At 38.5% G+C, this 19,485-nt stretch overlaps 2 protein-coding genes and 1 pseudogene across 3 annotated transcripts; 1 reads left to right on the forward strand and 2 right to left on the reverse strand.

Moving 5' to 3' along the window:
* The first annotated feature begins 1,364 nt into the window (after positions 1–1,364).
* Positions 1,365–3,450, forward strand: LOC120144277 (arogenate dehydrogenase 1, chloroplastic-like). The gene is made up of 7 exons (XM_039158385.1): positions 1,365–1,549; positions 1,623–1,791; positions 1,900–2,055; positions 2,155–2,237; positions 2,756–2,825; positions 2,963–3,037; positions 3,120–3,450. Exons 1-7 carry the CDS (start codon positions 1,380–1,382, stop codon positions 3,204–3,206), a joined length of 810 nt encoding a protein of 269 aa, XP_039014316.1. The 5' UTR covers positions 1,365–1,379; the 3' UTR covers positions 3,207–3,450.
* A 1,750-nt stretch (positions 3,451–5,200) lies between these two features.
* On the reverse strand, positions 5,201–6,274 carry LOC120144245 (annotated as a pseudogene).
* Positions 6,240–7,282, reverse strand: LOC120144276 (extensin-2-like). 2 transcript variants are annotated; one of them, XM_039158384.1, is made up of 3 exons: positions 7,007–7,282; positions 6,504–6,962; positions 6,264–6,320 (listed from the first exon to the last, which is right to left on the reverse strand). In XM_039158384.1, exons 1-3 carry the CDS (start codon positions 7,265–7,267, stop codon positions 6,276–6,278), a joined length of 765 nt encoding a protein of 254 aa, XP_039014315.1. In that variant the 5' UTR covers positions 7,268–7,282; the 3' UTR covers positions 6,264–6,275. The 2 variants fall into 2 exon arrangements, with proteins under 2 accessions (XP_039014314.1, XP_039014315.1); XM_039158383.1 differs by having other exon boundaries at positions 6,240–6,962.
* Between the last annotated feature and the right edge of the window lie 12,203 nt (positions 7,283–19,485).

Here is a 19,485-nt window from a genome sequence, read left to right on the forward strand (position 1 = left end):
CACGTCGTTGGGTGTTCGGCCGATTGACGGCGTTGGTGGCGGTCGACGATGGCAAAGGGATTAAAATTAAAGTTTTAAGATTATTTTTAAGATTTGAAAAAAAAAAGGTTTTATTTTATTTTAAATAAAAATTCTCAAAATTACCAGAACGTAACACATGTCACTTAACGGAGATTTTTAACGGCGTTAACGCCCGAGTACCTAAAATGATAAAAGAGAAAACGTTAGACAACTATTTTTAACAAAAAAATCTTTAGACACTAAAATATTTTTCGAGACATAATTTAGACACTTATTTTTATATTAAGCCTTTAAAATTCATTTGGATATTGGAGATTTCACTATAAAAACTATCAAACTCACCGTTGATTATTATGGAATACAAGTGCAAAGTAGTGGAAGTTTCAAGTGCTAAGTAGTGGAAGTTTCAAGTGCCTTGTTCTGCCCTAGATGGCCAAGATTTGGCAACACTTAGCATTGTTTTGGCATTGTGCTTGATAATCAACAATGTAGCGGCCGATCACGAGCCTTATGGTGATCCACCACCGTATTACTATGCACCACCTCCTCCACCTCCATACATGTACTAGTCACCACCGCCTCCATATTACAAGTAATCTCTAGTTTTTCCCTCCGTCTAAATGTCCCCGCGTCTTCCATCACATTTCATCTCCAAGTTTCAGGTCTCCTTCCCCACCAACTACATTCGGTGTACTAGTTTCTTTACTCGCCTTGCAGTTCCACTGTCATTTGGTTTATCTAAGGTTGATGCATAAATTATCACCCCAAATCATCATAGCATGCTTATCAACTAAGAATACTTTAAAAGTGTATATTAAACATACAATCATCGTATAACTTCATTGGGTGACTCTAGTGGTTAAAAATAATATTATTCTCTCTTGAGGTTCTTAGTTCAAATAGTTATATTTACAAAGCGTGCGAGAGTTATTAATGATTAAAAAAGATTTTAAACAGATACTACCTTATAATTATTCTAGACTATTAAAAAACACATACAAACAGTATATGATATATCCATGAATTTTATGAAATATTAGGTATTATTTTTTTTAAATAATAGATCGCTGACCAAAATAGAAATTAAGTAATACATAGATAGTATAGATAGTTTACTCATGAATTTATTAATGTACAAATTTCAAGCTTAAAAATAAATTGGTTTGTAAACTTATGTTCCAATTCATCATTTTAGAGTTTATCTTATAATTTAAATGATTGTTTACTATATAACCCAACTAGTGGGGAATGAGTTGCCTTTCTCAAAGTCCTCATATAATATACCTACTAAAGTACGACTCTTAGCTTAACTAAAACACATCTCACCTTCTTCTATTTCTTTGCTGTGTTTGTCAGCCATGTCTTCTTCTTCCTTGCCTCCACAAACTCTAAAAGTAGGCATCGTGGGTTTCGGCACATTTGGGCAGTTCCTGGCAAAGACAATGATCAAACAAGGTCATACCATAAGGGCTACTTCTCGGACTGATCATTCCCACCTCTGTCATCAATTGGGTGTTTCCTTCTTCAGGTCGATTCTATTCTAACTTTAATTTGTAAACGGATGTTGGTTTTTGTAAAATCCTCTGATTTTGCAATTTCAGGGATGTACTTTCATTTCTTGAAGCAGATAATGATGTGATATTGGTATCCACATCAATCCTATCTCTATCGGAGGTGCTCAGGTCAATGCCTTTACATTGCCTTAAACGCCGGACACTGTTCGTCGACGTGCTTTCGGTTAAAGAACACCCGAGAAACGTTCTATTGCAGGTACTGTTTTATTCTCTCTCTCTTTTTATCTCTTCAATCCACGAGCATATTTCTTTTGTGCAAGTTGAAAATGGTGGGTTTTCCTTTTTTTGGGGTTTTTTTTTTCAGGTTTTGCCAGAGGAGATGGATGTGCTCTGCACTCATCCCATGTTTGGACCTGAAAGTGGCAAAAACGGGTGGAAAGATCTTCCTTTTGTGTATGAGAGAGTTCGGGTGAGGGATGAACCCAGGTGCTCCAGCTTCTTACAAATCTTTGAGTCCGAGGTAATCCAGATCAAAGCCTTTGAATTATACTGCAATTTACTGAGTTGATTGCACTGAGTTAAGAGTCTTTGTGAATTAATTACTGTGTGTTGGAAAAAGGGTTGCAGAATGGTGGAAATGTCCTGCGAAGAACATGACAAACTGGCTGCTAGAAGTCAATTTCTTTCCCATGCTATCGGCAGGTGTGTTAAAATGAACTTTCCTTTGTGATATTGGATAAATATAAAGATCATAGTAACAATACCTCTATAAAGTGGTTGGTGTCGGACTTACGGTCATCATGTCTGTCAATAAGTTGATAAACTATACAAATAGTATTGTCATTTATCTAATTTGAGTCTATCAATGATCATATCAAAAATTAAGGAGTGTAGACTTCGAAAATGGTGTGGTGTCTCCGGTATTGATTGTTATTTGATTATTTTGAGAGGATCTTCTCGAAGATATAATGAAATTTCAATCGAAAACTGAAGGGTGAATGCTTGTTATAAATAGGATGGACTTCTGGTTTTATGTTAGGGGTGCGAATTTAAGAATTTATACTAGAAGTTTAAGGGCATAAAATTAAAAAAAAATAAAAATACAAAACTAAATTATCAATAAAAAATAAAATTAAAAACTTTATAATAGAGGGATTTGAAATTTCACCAGATCGCACCTCATCCCTGATTATAAATATGTATGCATTTTGCTTTGATAGGATTTTGTCAGAAATGGGAATCGAATCGACATCCATGAACACGAAAAGCTTCGAAACACTAGTTAAATTGGTAAGTTTGAGTTCACAATGCGTTGTCTTAAAGCATTACAATTTTGTTTTTCCCATTTTGCTCCAACTTTCTCAGAAAGAGGAGCCATGGAAGCATGAACGGATAAAGAGATGGCTTAAAATGATATTTAAATGCAGAAAGAGAGCACTGTCAATGACAGTTTCGATCTGTTCGGTGGATTATTCATCCATAACAGGTTTGCTCAGCAAGAGGTATGTGTCCAGCCAAAAGCAAAGCATCCAACTCTTTCTACTAACACATTTAGAAACACTAATGTTGTCTGCAATTATGCAGTTGATGAACCTAGAACATTCTTTCGAAATGGTCAAGCAGAGGCTGCTAAAGAGGATGAGTGAAGAACAAAATCTCAACAAGGTCTGACCATGGCACGGGCCCTTGCTAACAAGACCATTCTAGTAATTTATCAACTCCATTTCTGGTGTTTAAATGGATTCCTAGACTGTAATAATAGTCCAAGCAAGCCACATGATAGGTGAAAGTTGATGAATACAAAAATGTAAGTGGCTTCGCTAGGCTAAGTCCTTGATGCCAAAATCTACATAAGCAAACAGATACACAGAAAGAGTTCTTAACCCAACTTATCTTGTTTCTCGGAAAGACTACTCCTCAGTGTAACGGAGCCATTACTCCTTACAGAAAGTCATGTCTGATAGGATGTGCAGCGCCACTGCTAAACTCTATGAACTCAAATTTTCTTTCTGATGTAAGATACATGTACCCCCGCTTCTCTAAGGTGTGAATCATTAACATCTTCCCAAAAGACATGCCTGATAGAATGTGAAGCTCATTTTTTAAATTTCAGGACTTCCATTTCTTTCCCGATGTGGGATTAATGTCCCCACATCTCCAAGTCGTGTCAGTCCTCTGGCACTCCCCAGTATTGGCCATCTCCTTGGCTCCTCACCGCCCAAATCTTTCCAAGCCCTAGCTTGCCGCTATCGTCCCGTCGTGCGCATTCACACAAGCCAATTTGCTGTTACATCCCGGTAAGCAAAAAATAACAAACTACGCTAGCATTCTAAATATAGGGAAGATATGAAGATTTATATGCATAAAGAGGAGATAGAGAATGAACAAGTGATGGTGGAGACTTGTATACATACTGATGATGTAGTGGACTTAAAGATAGATATCACAAGAAGATGAAGAGACTTGTAATGGTAAGTTGGTGGATGAATATTATTTGGGTGTGGTGGTCACTTATAGCGACTTGCTGGTGGAGGAGATGCATACTTGTCAGGTGTATAGGTGGCTGCCACAGTTAAGATTATGAGACAAAATCCCAAGGCATAAACCAGCCCAGGCTGTCCCATTGCTACAACTTCAACACTAAAACGTGAAAATAGATGGCGGAATGTAGTTTGTTATTTTTAAAGCTAAAAATTAGGTCCTATTACATTTAAAAAAAATTCAAAACCCTAATTTAGATTTTTGGATTTGGATTTTATAGATTTCTCAAAATCTATGAATTTGAAATTTTTAAATTTGATAAATCCATGCTTTTATACTTTTAATCATTATATTATATTGAATATTAATTATTTATCAACAATATATGCATTTTATTCTTATAATTTACATAAAAACAATATCAAATTTCGGATTCTCTAATACATGTTCTCGAAATTTTATTCTCGTAAGCTTAAAATAATTAGCTGACGTCCTCTTCATCTCATCCACATGGATTATTTTATTAAGTAATTCCATTAAATTTTAGGGTAAACTATACGTCTAATATCTAAACTATTATTTGTGTTCTGTTTTGGTACTCAAACTTTATTTTGTTTCAAAATCATACCTAACGTTAGTTTAGGTTTCAATTTGGTACCCCACTGTTAAAAAATTAATAGAATTGTTGACGTGTTATTTTTTTCAATGATGAGGTGGCATTACCTTATGATGGCACATGAGCATCACCGTTAAGTTTTTAACGGCTGGTACAAAAATGAAATATAAATTAAATGTTATGTATGATTTTAAAACAAAATAAAGTTTGGGGTACTAACATGGAATAAAAATAATGGTTTAGGTGCTAAACATGTAGTTTATCCTAAATTTTATGGTAGTGGTGGGCTAAATTGAGTTTATTTCCATTTATGCAAACCCCACTCACAAAATTGTACGGAATTAAATTTCATTAAGAGAGCATGCCGTTGTATGAAATGAAAATGATGACTTACATTCATTACAACAGAAGATACAATATTAAATCATACATATAAGTTTCAAAAAGGTGGATAATCCAATCCTTATTCACAAACATTATTTCACAAATTTAAATAAAATGTAACGAAGGATCTTTTATTCTTGGCTGAATTGAAAGTAAATCAATGGATAAGCACGTTCTCACATTCTTAGTAGACTTTAGGTGGCGGTGGTGACCTGTAATGGTAAGGAGCACGAGGTGGAGGAGAATGAGATGGTAGAGAATTATAGATGTAGGGAGGAGGTGGAGAGTGGACTGATGGTGATGGAAATTTATAAACGTATCGAGGTGGTGGGTAATGAATTGGTAGTGACGTAGACTTGTAAATGTGAGGAGGTGGTGAATGGGTTGGTGGAGGATGAGACTTGTAAATGTGGGGAGGAGAAGGTGAGCGGATTGGATGTGGTGGAGACTTATAGACATAGGAAGGGGGTCAGAAGTGAACTGGTGGTGGTGGAGACTTATAGATATAGGGACGAGGTTCATAGTGGAATGGAGGTGGTGGAGACCTATAAACATAGGGACGAGGTCGAAAGTGGGCTGGTGGTGGTGGAGACTTATGTACATAGGGACGAGGTCGGGAGTGAAATGGAGGTGGTGGAGACTTATAAACATAGGGACTAAGTCGAGAGTGGACTGGTGGTGGTGGAGACTTATACACATAAGAAGGAGATGGGGAGTGAATTGGTGGCGGTGGAGACTTGTAAATGTAAGGAGGAGGTGGTGGATGTGATCGTGGAGGAGGGGACTTGTAGACATAACTAGGAGGAGGTGATGGAGATGGAGGTGGTGGAGACTTGTAGATATATGGAGGTGGTGGTGAGGGTGTTGGTGGTGGAGGAGATTTATAAACGTAAGGTGGTGGGGGAGATGGTGATGGAGGTGGTGGAGACTTGTAAAATAAGGAGGGGGTGAAGGTGATGGTGGTGGAGGAGATTTATAAACGTAAGGTGGTGGGGGAGATGGTGATGGAGGTGGTGGAGACTTGTAAACATATGGAGGAGGGGTGAAGGTGATGGTGGTGGAGGAGATTTGTAAACGTAAGGTGGTGGGGAGATGGTGATGGAGGTGGTGGAGACTTGTAGACATATGGAGGTGGTGGTGAAGGTGATGGTGGTGGAGGAGATTTATAAACGTAAGGTGGTGGGGAAGATGGTGATAGAGGTGGTGGAGACTTGTAAACATATGGAGGAGGGGGTGAAGGTGATGGTGGTGGAGGAGATTTATAAACATAAGGTGGTGGAGGGATGGTGATGGAGGTGGTGGAGAATTGTAGACATATGGAGGTGGTGGTGAAGGTAATGGTGGTGGAGGAGATTTATAAACGTAAGGTGGTGGGGGAGATGGTGATGGAGGTGGTGGAGACTTGTAAAAATAAGGAGGAGGGGGTGAAGGTGATGGTGGTGGAGGAGATTTATAAACGTAAGGTGGTGGGGGAGATGGTGATGGAGGTGGTGGAGACTTGTAAACATATGGAGGAGGGGTGAAGGTGATGGTGGTGGAGGAGATTTGTAAACGTAAGGTGGTGGGGGAGATGGTGATGGAGGTGGTGGAGACTTGTAGACATATGGAGGTGGTGGTGAAGGTGATGGTGGTGGAGGAGATTTATAAACGTAAGGTGGTGGGGAAGATGGTGATAGAGGTGGTGGAGACTTGTAAACATATGGAGGAGGGGGTGAAGGTGATGGTGGTGGAGGAGATTTGTAAACGTAAGGTGGTGGGGGAGATGATGATGGAGGTGGTGGAGACTTGTAGACATATGGAGGTGGTGGTGAAGGTGATGGTGGTGGTGGAGACTTGTAGACATATGGAGGAGGTGGTGAAGGTGATGGTGGCGGCGGTGATTTATAAACGTAAGGTGGTGACGGAGATGGTGATGGAGGTGGTGGAGACTTATAGATATAGGGAGGAAGTGTGAAGGTGATGGTGGTGGTGGTGGGGATGGTGATGGGGGTGGTGGAGACTTGTAAACATAAGGAGGAGGGGGTGAAGGTGATGGTGGAGGTGGAGAAGATTCATAATAATGAGGTGGAGGAGGAGAATGCTTTGGAGGTGGGTGCCAAATGCGCTTAAAATGTGGTGGTGATTTAGGTGGTGGGGGTGAAGTGTACCCATAAGCTTGGTCATCAGCTAGACCAGTAGTGACTATAAACAAAAATGCTACCGCATAAACCACCAAATGTGGCCATAGTCCCCGCCAACCGGGGTTTCCCATAATTTCTGGCAGTCGAGTAAACTATGCTGCAAGAAATGACAGACCTAATAGGTATTGTTCTTTCACTTGCCTAATATCCCATTACTAAAACCCTTTTATAGTGTTTGTATTCAATCATTTGAGACACTTCCATTTCCGTGAATATAACAGACTGGATTCAAGCTTTAAAATATTGCTGTAAACTTCCCCACTTTGACATCACTTTATTTTATTATTTTGACCTTTATAAGTATACCCCCACTTGCAAAATAATTGGCTTCCCACTAGTTTTCCAACTTTGAACATGAAATGCCAAGAACAAGTCAAGATGGTTAATGTATGCATGGCTGGACTAACCCATTTCACAAAGCGCGTCTCCAAGTAGACATGGCCGAAGCAATGATGGAATGAATGTCCCCCATCAGAACAATCGTCTTTTAAAAAAAATATTCTTTTTATATTTTTTATTAATAATCTATTTCCGTCTTCTAAAAATATATGTACATTCTTAACATAAAATTTACGTTAAGATAATAATATAGAGACTAAAATTATTAAATTGAAGTATAAAATTAAATCCATAACTTACATGTAAATAAAGGGACTAATAAAATAATTTGACCAATTACACTAGTTCTTGAATATAATTATAATTGTATTGCTTGTTTGAAGTGTACATAAGTCGGTGGCATTGAAAATTGGCACTAAGAGGCTACTATCGTAGAAGTTTGACTATGCGCGTAACTAATTAATGGATTATGGTGAGATTTACAAGTGTCGTATTTATATAATTGTAAATTTCCAGGTCTTACGGTATAATCCTTATTTACTAAGCATAAATATCTGAAAGAACATGCAATTAAATTATATAAATACATGTAGTGGTCATTCGGAGAAAAAAATAAATTTATGTTTAGAGTACAAACCAAGCGATCACGATGTTAAAGAAATTGTTATTATTTCTTGAGATCCCGGGCTCGACCACCATGAAAACTAGGAGTGTGCGTAATGTCAAATTGTTATACTATTTTAATTCAATTTATTTTAATCATGCTATTAAGATTTGAATTATTTAAAAAAAAATTGTATTTTATTTTACTAAATCTACTAATTGTTGATATATGCATGATAAATATAAAAATATTAAAATTTTAATAATTACGTGATAATCAATGAAAAACTAAGAATGTGTCACCATTCACCAGCTGCATCATAATGGACTTTCCACTCAAAAATAAGACCTTTCATTTATTGCTAAAGCTAATCGACTGTAGTGTTTAAGATGAGTATGAACAAAATAGAACATCTTCGTATTAGCAGAAAAATACCAAAAACCAAATATAAGAAATCAAAAATGGAACAGAAGAAGAAGCATTATGTTCATCATGATTCGTGAGAATTCCTCAGGGTAACATATGGGGCAAGCCTGGAGAAATAACAATGCAGTTAACAGCTTCCAAAATGCTGCTTGAATAAAATAAACATATTGTAGATGCTTAATTTGTCTGGGTAGTTAAGAAACCAGAAAAAACTAGAGGGAACGGTTTGTAGAGAGTGGGGGGTATTGTGAGTTATCAAAAAACTGTAAATGGGGGATGGTCAGTTTTTTTTTAGATAACCATTCATCAACAGGGGGGGAAAAAAAAGAGGAGACCATCTTGTAATCAGAGGAAAAAAAACGATTCCTTCAACATCTATTTTTCAACAAATAAAAAACAAATTTCAGAAAGAAAAAAAAAGAGGAGACCATCTTGTAATCAGAGGAAAAAAACGATTCCTTCAACATCTATTTTTCAACAAATAAAAAACAAATTTCAGAAGCAATTAGATACTATTACGAAAACCAGAGAACAGTTTTATTTATTTTTTATTTCACACAATAGAGCAAGAAGGAAGAACAAAGCAATCTTGGAAAGTAAACAGAGGTTTCCATTTTGATATACAGAGCATACAAGCGAATATTCTTCGACAGGTATTCAACCATTTCCATATTTCAGTAACTATTTTCATTTATTATTAACAGCATGTTCTAACCAAACAAAATGAAGAAGTAGAGAGATTACTTACCCTTAGTCTTAGAGACCATTCGTTCGTGTCGTCGGGATTGAGAGATGAGTAGTTGAGATTTTGTTTGAGTGGTCAAGTAGAAGACCGTGTTGAATGGAGAGTGGTCATCGGCGAGCGGTGGCCGGTGTGAAGAACTTGAAGCGTTCATGGGAAGAGAGGGATAGGATCGAAGTTTGGTCTAGTGCCGAGTTTAAGTGGGCGTTGAACTTTGGAGTTATACTGGGTATCGAACGGAGTAGAGCCACCAAGACGTGGTGGCCGAGAGATGGAGCAGCGGTAGATTTCCTTTTCTGGTTTGGGCAATGTGCGAGCGTGGGAAGAAGAAGGGAGAGATAGAGAAGATGAGTGAAACGGCTGAGGGTTAGGTTTAATATGAGTGTAGGATTAGGTTAGTTTAAAGTAGGTTTTATGTTAGGTTATTAGGGCTAATTATTTTAAGGTCACTGCGTATGCTGTTGATTTCCATTTTAGTCCTGAAGCCGAGTATTGTTTGCTTCGTAATTTGGTCTTTAACTTTTATGCACATTTGATTTTAGTCCTAAATGCTAGGGTATTTATTTTCTCTTGTTTGCATATTCGGTCTTCTAGTTTTGCATGTTCTATTTTAGTCCATTTTGTGTGTTTAATTGAATTTGCAATGATTGTGATTCTGGCTCATTACTTTAAAAAGTTTCTATTTTGACCCATTATTATTCAAGTTAATATCTTGTATTTTTACGTTTGGTATGTAATTATGTTAATATTTTTATTTTCGTCCATAGATTTAATTTAGTCATAATTTAGACTTTTTTAATTAATTCTTTAAATTTAAATTTATTTTAACATAGTCCATTCTTAGATTTGTTTTTAAGTTAGTTGTTTATTCCTACTTTGCATGCTTAGTTTAATTTTATTTATTATGGTCCTTCATGGTAATTTTTGAATGTGAATATATATTGTTTTATTCTAATGTATGTTAGTGTTGTAAATACATATGAATTTTATTGTTTTTTTATCTATAAGAGTTAGAAGTTTGTTTGAGTGCATGGCATATTTTAGTTAATTTTGTCTTTACATGACATCTTTGGTATAATTTGCATGATAGCCTTATTTGCATAACTCGACCTATTACATAATCGGACTAAGGGTAATACCCTTTTAATTTAAAATTGTTGAAGTGGGCAGTCATAACTGATTTGAGGTCCGCTTTTAATGATTTTAAAATAAAAGTGTATCCCGAAAGTGAAACCAAAAAAATTGATTCATCACCTAAAATTTGGGAACGAGAGAAAAAGAAATGTTCGTTTATTTAAATATATCAAGAAAAGGTTGTTATATCTTTAAGATCTGGTCTCGATATTTGTAAATAATCGAACATTCTTTATCTTTCTAAAATGACTTGGTAATTTTAATTTAATTTGTTTGAGTGCTTTTGAATGTTTTTAAATTTATATCTTGTTTTATGAGATCAAAAATCAAATAAATTCGAATTTGTAAAGTTCATTGCAAATACGTTAATTAATCGATTAGGTACCGATTTAGGGCGTTGTGGGGGTGCTAATCCTTCCCCAAACGTAATCGACTCCCGAACTCGGATTTTGATCACGCAGACCTCAATTTGTTGTTTTAATTAAAATTAATTTTTATTTAAAATGACAAAGAATTTTTTGGTGCCCAATCACACCCTAATCAAAGATTGGTGGCGACTCTTCGAACCGTATTTTTCGATCGTAAAGGAAATTCAAAATTTTTCGAAACGAGAGGTTTTTTAAATTGCATTTGTTTTTAAATTAAAAAGGGACAATTAAGAATTAATGTGGTTTTCAAAATCTCACCTTTTTCACCTTTAAGGAAAAATCGTTTCGACAGCTTGGCGACTCCACTGGGGACTTTTTTTTAGAGAGTCAAGCCGATAGTCGATTAATTAATTGTCTTTGCAATTGAAAATTACAAATTCGTTTTAATTTGATTTTTGATCCCTTGTTTGGTTTTTAATAAGTTTTGTTTGTATTTTGATTTCTTTAATTTAATTTGATTGACAATTAAATAGTCGTACTGATCTGTTTGCTAATGATTTCAGAATGATTGTGTGTTTTGGGAATTGATTTTGAGTGTTTTTATTGATTGTTTTTCGCTTTTCCTCACACACTGCACAGCTGCATTATCATAACATGAGCTAAAACCCCGCTCCGTCCTATTAAGTAGGAGTGAGAGACTATGCCCTCGTGTGGTTTTCACCTCCGCATGGGATAGTGGATCGCTCCTGGAGCTCACGCCTTATGGTCCTCGTGATGGTAATCACCTCCGCATGGACATAAGGAGGTGTGTTCCCTCGAAATTGAACTCGATCCCCTAAAGCCTGTGATGGGCCAGGATTGAGGGTTCGGCAGCCCAAAGGGGCACCGGCAAGGACAATTCGAGAACCTATTGCTTTAGAACCTAACCCGGCATATAGTGAACGTAGAGCCCGAACTTAGGTTGAACTAAACCCGAACCTTAAGAATCCCGTGAGGAGGGTACACAAGGAAAAGCTTTTTTTGAGTCATTTATTTTCGTTTTTTTTTTCGAATAAATGCATGCGAACTAGGTATCATGCGGTTAGGTTTATTTTTGAATAAGCATGCAAATTAGATATCATGCGGTTAGGATTTCTTTTTGTAGATAACAAAGCATGGGGTAGATATCATGTTGGGTAGGATCTGATAAAGCATGATTGGGTAGCCACATGTGGGTAGGATTCTTGAATAAATTATTATCCCGACTTAATTGCTTTATGTTTACTAACCGATCTTTGTTGTTTTTGCCTTGTTTCTTTTCTGTTTGCATTGCATTGTCCATTATATGGTGTTGATTTGGGGTCGATGTCCATATAGAAGGCCAGTATATGGAACGAACGGTTCGGAAAGAGGTTGAGGACAATGCAGATGTTCTGAGGTGGTCGGAACAGTCCCAGTTGACCAATGGAGACAGCGTGATGCCTGGATATGTGTCAGAGTTATTTGGTTACACTCATATCAGTACGTTAAATGATCTGAGTGAGCTAAGAGAGATATGGGGAAGATGGGAAGCAGCGATAAGGAGATGTTTTATCAGTTGTACGGCGATGTTCCTTGTCTTCTGGATGTTCCTATGACCGAAATCTGTTTAGAGCATTGGCGCAGTTCTGGAATCCGGCTTATAGCTGTTTCACATTTGGTAGAGTGGACCTGACACCAACAATAGAGGAGTATCAAGCTTTGGTCCGTTGTCCGAGGTCCCAAATGGATAGAATATATACCAAGCTGCCAGTCACTCCTTCATTTAAGAAGAAATTACTATTGATGACCGGAATGAGTGAAGATTGGGTAATCAGAAACATTAAGAAGAAGGGAGACAGTGAGTGCATCTCTGGGCTGCTCTGAAAGAAGTAATTGCTCATCATCCTGATAAAAGAAAGAAGCTTGACTTGTTTGCTTTAGGGATTTATGGGCTTGTTATTTTTTCCAAAAGTGCTAGGATATAGACGTATCAGTTGTTGACCTGTTTGAAAGATTAGACAAGCGCGTGGATCCTGTTCCAGCTATTCTAGCTGAGACGTTCCGGTCTTTGAGTTCTTGTAGGCGCGAGGGAGAAGGACGCTTTATAGGATGTGCGCCTTTGCTGCTAGTGTGGATTCTGAGTCATTTCAAACATGTTGAAAGAGCACCAGACGAGTATTTCTAGACGGTTTCTCACCTTTGAAGGACTTTCTTGCTAAAGAGTGGCCTGGGGGTTTTACTGAAGAAAAATGGATGGTCATCTTCAAGTATATCAAAGATGGTGATATTTTGTGGCGAGCTTCGTGGAATACCTCTTCGGATATACTTTACCGATGTGGAGAGCGAGATTGGGTTCCTTTGCCAGGTATATGGGGTTCTGTTGGGTATGCACCGCTACTAGTTTCAAGACATATGGGTCAGGCAGTTCATTCCAGCCACATGGGACTTGGTAGGGTCGGATTTTGCATTCAAAGGAGATCAGTATAAGGGTAAAGTTAAAGGGGTTGCTGAGGCTTGGAAGCAAACTCGTCGCGTGAATTTGTTTACCTATGATCTCGAGTTGTCTCAAGAGTACGAGCAGTGGAGAAGCGCTCGAGTAAATGAAAATATCCCAATGGTGAATCCTGAAAATATTCAGCCAGTGGAGGAACAGTTGAGAGTGGTGCCATCTCCATTAGAGTTAGCCAAGCGTGATTTCAAAGCAGAACGGAGACAATGGAGAATGACTTTGCAGAAACTGGAAGATGAAGTGTATCAAAATGGATTGGAGATTGACATTCAGAAGACTAGAGCAGATCGAATTGAAAAAGTAGAGAAGCAACTTCGGCTAGACTTTGACGATCTTCGGTCAACTTATCAGCAAATGGTAAAAGCTCAAGTAGGTTCTAGCTCGAGTAAGTCTGTCGAATTAAGGCAAGAGGTGGCGAGCCTCAAAAGAGTAGCCGGAGAGAGTCAAGAAGAGCTCAAGCAAAGCAGACACCAAGTGAAGATTTTATCGAAGGAAAATGATTCTTTAGAGCAGCGGTTACAAAATAGTCAAGCCCAGAATGAGAAGTTGAAGGAGAAAATTCCAAGTTTAGAGATTGCATTACGACGGTACCGAAACAAGGAAGGTAGCTCGAGCCAGGGAGAGGTTGAAAGTCTGAAAAAACAAGTGAGTGAGCTTGAAGCCATGGTTCAAGATTTTCAGAGGCAAGCAAGTGAGTTATCGATAGTTCCCTATGAGGGGGATATACAGTGGCGTTTTCGGTGGGAGCGAGCTCAGGCGAGAGTTAAGCAAATAGAGGATTTTATTGCTTGTTACCTAAACCACGCGCGGGGAATAGCTCAGTATTGGTCATTCTATCTGAGGAAGCTGCTGATGTGACTGAAGAACTGGATCCCGAGGCTGAAGAAAACCAGAAGATCGTGGAGTTGCTAGCACACGTACAAGAAATAGGAGAGATGGTGCAAATTATTTGTGATATGTTTTCAACTTTGTATTGAATGTCGATATAAGAGTTGTTCTAAGGAGTCGTTCCAGGATCAACACCCTGCATTTTGCATATGCTTTTAATACATTTAAATTTTACATAACATTTATTCATTCATAATCATATGTTTTCATATTCATTAATAAATATCAGCGATAACAAAATGACTCTGTGGACAGAGTAATACTGGAAAATCCCAAGTATCTACAGAACCAGGAAGAAGTTATGGAAGACAAACTTGCCCAATTGAGAAGGCTCAGTCGGAGTTACAAGATAATATCAAGAAAATGCAAGAAGATATGATGAATGCCCAAAAGAGATGTTTACCAAGTTTGCGAGTATGTTGGAAGGAAGAAATCCAGAACATGGGAAAAGCCCTATACCCAGAAGGTGTAATGAAGACCCACTTCATCATCCAAGGTTAACCCCAGAACAATCTCAGAATGTTCAAGTGACCCTGTTCATGTCGGGAAGGTGCACATTAATCCGTCGGTGCTTCTGTTAACGTACAGCCGGATCTAGTTCGTATCAGAAGAACATCAATATCATCAAGTTCGGATCTTGATGAAGAAGCCAAGAAGGATCAAAACAATCTGCTGGAAGAGAAATGGAAGCAGTTAGAAAGAGATCAGAGCCATGAAGGAAGAGATACCAGTGTCTATGGATTTGACGCAAAGGAGTTAAGTCTAGTTCCCGATCTGGTCTTGCCTCCAAAGTTTAAAGTTCCTGACTTTGAAAAGTTTGATGGTACCAGGTGCCCCTCTGCACATATCACAATGTTTTGTAGGAAGATGACCGGATATATAGGGGACGATCAATGTTGATACACTGCTTTCAGGAAAGCTAACTGGCTCGGCAATCCGGTGGTATAACCAGCTGAGTAAAGCTAATATTAAATCGTGGAAAGACTTGGCTAAGTCCTTTCTTGAGCAATACAAACATGTGAAGGATGTTAGGCCCAACAGATGATGTTGCAAGGAATGAAAAGAAGTCTAACGAAAGTTTTAGACAATATGCTCAAAGATGGAGAGATGTAGCAGTGCAAGTCCACCCGCCATTGGAAGAGGAAGAAACAAATATGCTTTTTGTCAACACCTTAAAGGCTCCTTTTTCTCTCATCTTATTGGTAATCCTTATCGAAGTTTGATGAGTAGTTACGCCAGGAGAAATGATTGAAATGGCTGTTAAGAGTGGGAAGCTCGAGGGAGGAGAGTATAGTAAGAGGCCACCAACGAGGAAAATGAGGCGAAGTCAGTAATGTGAGGCAGTACGATTCTAATAACATCACTGTTTCCCGTCCTCAGGAGCAGGTCATCGACACAAAATGACAATAGAGGGGCGAGGGACCAGAGGAGAGAGAGACCTCAATTTGACCCCATCCCGATGACTTATAAGGAATTATTTCAGATTTTGTTGATCGGTATGTGGTTTCGCCGTATCACGTGACACCAATGCAACCTCCTTTTCCCAAATGGTATGATGCTAGTGCTCAGTGTGAGTACCATGCAGGGAACCCTGGGCATTCCATTGAGAATTGTACTGCTTTTTAAGAAGGTTGTCCAAGCTTTGAGAACGAGGAATGTCATCAACTTTGGTGACAGTGAGCAGCCAATATAGCTCAGAATCCGTTGCCAAGCCATGCAGGGGCAGGAGTTAACGCGATTACTGAAGAGAAGGGAAAGAGAATTGTAAGGAATGTTAGTGAGGTGGTATCACCTATGAGTTGGGTGTGGTGCCAGATGGTCAAGGTAGGATTATTGAGGCCCAGTTTGATGGGTGAACAGTTTAACAGTGGAGAGGTGTCAGTATCATAACAATGAAGGACACAGTATTCAGCAATGTCCTGATTTCTTATCTTTGGTACAAGACTGATGGTCAGTAAAGAAATTGAGTTCTTTAGAGAGATTGCTGAGAAGAGGAAGCGGAAGTTTGCGCTTCAGAAGGATCGTCTAAAGGAGTATACAATGCCAGTTGTCCCCTAATTATTACTCCCAAAAATCGAGTGCTGAGAAGGTAGCCCCGAAAGTGGTTATTACACCTTCATCTCCATTCCCATATCGGGATAATAAACAAGTGCCTTGGAGATATGATTGCCAGATGGGGAGATGTAACAAAGGAGAATGAGGAAGTAGATGAGGTGGGACGCTTTTACTAGAAGCGGTAGGTGTTATTCTCTTAATCCACCTAAAGAGTCTGAGAAGAAGGTGCAGTTGATAAGGGGAAAAGGTTGATGTGCAGATAGAAGATGATAAGCCTGTTATTAATGAACCAGTAACCGAGAGTGAAGCGGTAGAATTTTTGAAGTTTCTGAAACACAGTGAATACAGTGTTGTGGAACAGTTACACAAGTTGCCTGCCCGTATTTCTGTTTTATCATTACTTTTGAGTTCAGAGGCCCATAGGAATGCTGTTAAAGGTTTTGAACCAGACTTTTGTTCCGAAAGAGTTGCCCATTGAAAAGTTGGATCGGTTAGTTTCCAATATACAAGCTGTAATTTTTATCTTTTTCTGAGGATGAAATCCTTCTGGGATGATGGGTAGTCAGAAGGCTTTGCACATTACAGTAAATGTAAAGGGGTATGTGTTGTCCCGGGTCTTGGTTGATAATGGTTCAGCTTTGAATGTGATGCCTTTAGTGACTCTAAAGAAGCTTCCATTAGATAATACACTTATGAGAACCTGTCAAATGTGGTTCGAGCTTTCGATGGGACTAAAAGAGAAGTGTTGGGCAATTGATGTTCCTCTGAATATTGGTCCAGCAACTTATGAAGTAGAATTTCTCGTAATGGACATTATGCCTAGTACAATTGTTTGTTGGGAAGGCCTTGGATTCATCAGGCCGGTGCAGTTCCGTCCATTACACCAGAGGTTGAAATTTGTGATTGATGGAAGGTTGGTATGGTATTCATGCTGAAGAGGACATTATTGCTTCTGTTTCTACTACTGCTCCGTATATTGAAGTTGATGAGCAAGCCGTCGAGTGTTCTTTCAGATCGTTGGAGTTTGTCAATGCTACGTTGTGGCCGAAGGCAAGAAGATATCAAAGCCTCGATTGTCAAACTGTACCAAGATGGGGGCTTAAATTGACTCTTGGAAGAGGAGCAAAAGTTGAAAGGGTTTAGGTCGACAGTTGCAGGATAGTGAATCCCATATGCCCTATTACTAAAAAAGATCGATTTGGTTTGGGATATCAGCCAGCTTCGAGGGATAAGATGAGGGGAATAAGAAGGCCAAGAAATCAGAAAGGCAGATTGGCTGGTGAAGACCTTAGCTGGGAACCCATGACCTTCCCGCCGTTGAGTAGCATTTCATGTCTGGGGGGGCATATGTTTCAAGGGAATTCAAGGAATACTGGACGATGGTTGAGAATGCCTTGAGAGATTTAGGCATTAATGTTATAACTGATGATGAATAGAGGAAATGAGAGCTATGGGCATTTATCCACCACCGGGCTTCGTGTTGAACAATTGGACCGCGGAAGAACTGCCTGTAGTTTACAAATCTGTTACAGAGTAATGCACTGAACTTCTCCCTGTGGTTCATACCCTGGGGCAATAGGTGATTTTATGTAAAGGTTTAAGCTGTTTGTTTTTTTCTTGCTTTCAATAAAAGATGCATTTGTTAGTTCCAAATGGCAAACATTTTCTAATGCATTTATTCATTCATTCATTCTTTGTTGTATATGTATGTATTATTTTTTCTATTTATTTATATGGGAAAAAAGATCCTCCCATATGTATATGTATATATATATCTCTTCTCATTATTTTTTCAGGAGCTCAATATCATAATATGAATGCCAATGACTCTGACCCGGAGATTGATTTCGGAAGCCTATATGTCAAGGGGAAATTGAAGATTGTGATGATGATGAGGGATGTGAACTACCTTCTGAATTGCTGAAAATGGTGGAGAATGAAGATAAGCAGATTCTGCCTCATAAAGAGCCTACTGAGATTTTGATTTGGGGACAGATGAAGATAAGAGAGAAATAAAGATCGGACCACTCTGTCAGTTGGAGGTCGATATGATTTGATAGAATTGCTTCAAGAATACAAGAATGTGTTTGCTTGGTCATACGAAGATATGCCGGGTTTAGATACAGAGTTGGTTGTTCACAAACTGCCAATAAAGCCTGAATGTAAACCGGTACAACAAAACTGAGAAGAATGAGACCTGATGACTGCTCAAGATTAAAGAGGAAATGAAAAAAAATTTGATGTCGGGTTTCTTAAAGTGGCCAAATATCCTGAATGGGTAGCTAATATTGTCCCAGTACCGAAGAAGGATGGGAAAGTTCGAATGTGTGTTGACTATAGGGATCTCAACCGAGCTAGTCCAAAGGATAATTTTTCCTTTTGCCACATATAGACACGCTAGTGGATACTGCTGGAAATTCTTTGTTCTTTTATGGATGGTTTCTGCTATAATCAAATTAAGATGAACCCTGAAGATATGGAAAAAAACGACATTTGTTACCATGGGGAACGTTTGCTATAAGTAATGCCGTTTGGACTGAAGAATGCATGGGCAACATATCAAAGGGCCATGGTGACGTTATTTCACGACATGATGCATAAAGAGATAGAAGTTTATGTCGATGATATGATAGTCAAAGCTAAGACAGAGGAAGAAATATCGGAATTGAGAAAGCTTTTTAAAAGACTAAGAAGATGCCAGTTAAAACTCACCCAAATAAATGTACTTTTGGGGTGACATCTGGAAAGTTGTTGGTTTCGTAGTAAGCCGAAAAGGAATTGAAATAGACCCAGATAAAGTAAAAGCTATTCAAGACTTGCCAGCCCACAAACAAAAAGAAGTCAGAGGATTTTTGGGGAGATTGAATTATAGCTCGGTTTATTTCACAGCTGACGGAAAAGTGTGATCCCATATTCGCCTTTTCGCAAGAATAACTCAGGAGAATGGAGTGAGACTGTCAAAGAGCTTTGAAGCAGTGAAAAGATATTTGTCGAGCACTCCAATTTAGCGCCACCCATCTCATGCAAACCCTTGATTCTTATTTGTCAGTTTATGAAAATTCAAGGGGTGTGTGCTGGGGCAACGTGACCAAACTGAGAAGAAAGAAGGGCTATCTATTATCTCAGCAGAAGTTCACTGAAGGAGACAAGATACTCACCCATTGAAAAGTTATGTTGCGCTTTAGTATGGGCTACCCGAAGGCTTAGGCAATATGTTGTATCAT

The sequence above is a fragment of the Hibiscus syriacus genome, unplaced genomic scaffold (genome assembly GCF_006381635.1).
Source record: "Hibiscus syriacus cultivar Baekdansim isolate YM2019G1 unplaced genomic scaffold, ASM638163v2 tig00110885_pilon, whole genome shotgun sequence".
In the NCBI taxonomy this organism is placed as follows: domain Eukaryota; kingdom Viridiplantae; phylum Streptophyta; class Magnoliopsida; order Malvales; family Malvaceae; genus Hibiscus; species Hibiscus syriacus.

Excerpts from the sequence above, each read along its gene's own strand:
- LOC120144277 (XM_039158385.1), top strand. The coding sequence starts at position 1,380 with ATGTCTTCTTCTTCCTTGCCTCCACAAACTCTAAAAGTAGGCATCGTG. Across the intron at positions 2,826-2,962 it reads TCGAAACACTAGTTAAATTG|AAAGAGAGCACTGTCAATGA; the intron begins GTAAGTTTGAGT and ends ATTTAAATGCAG. Across the intron at positions 3,038-3,119 it reads ACAGGTTTGCTCAGCAAGAG|TTGATGAACCTAGAACATTC; the intron begins GTATGTGTCCAG and ends GCAATTATGCAG.
- LOC120144276 (XM_039158383.1), bottom strand. The coding sequence starts at position 7,267 with ATGGGAAACCCCGGTTGGCGGGGACTATGGCCACATTTGGTGGTTTAT. Across the intron at positions 6,963-7,006 it reads ATGTTTACAAGTCTCCACCA|CCTCCCTATATCTATAAGTC; the intron begins CCCCCATCACCA and ends ACCTTCACACTT.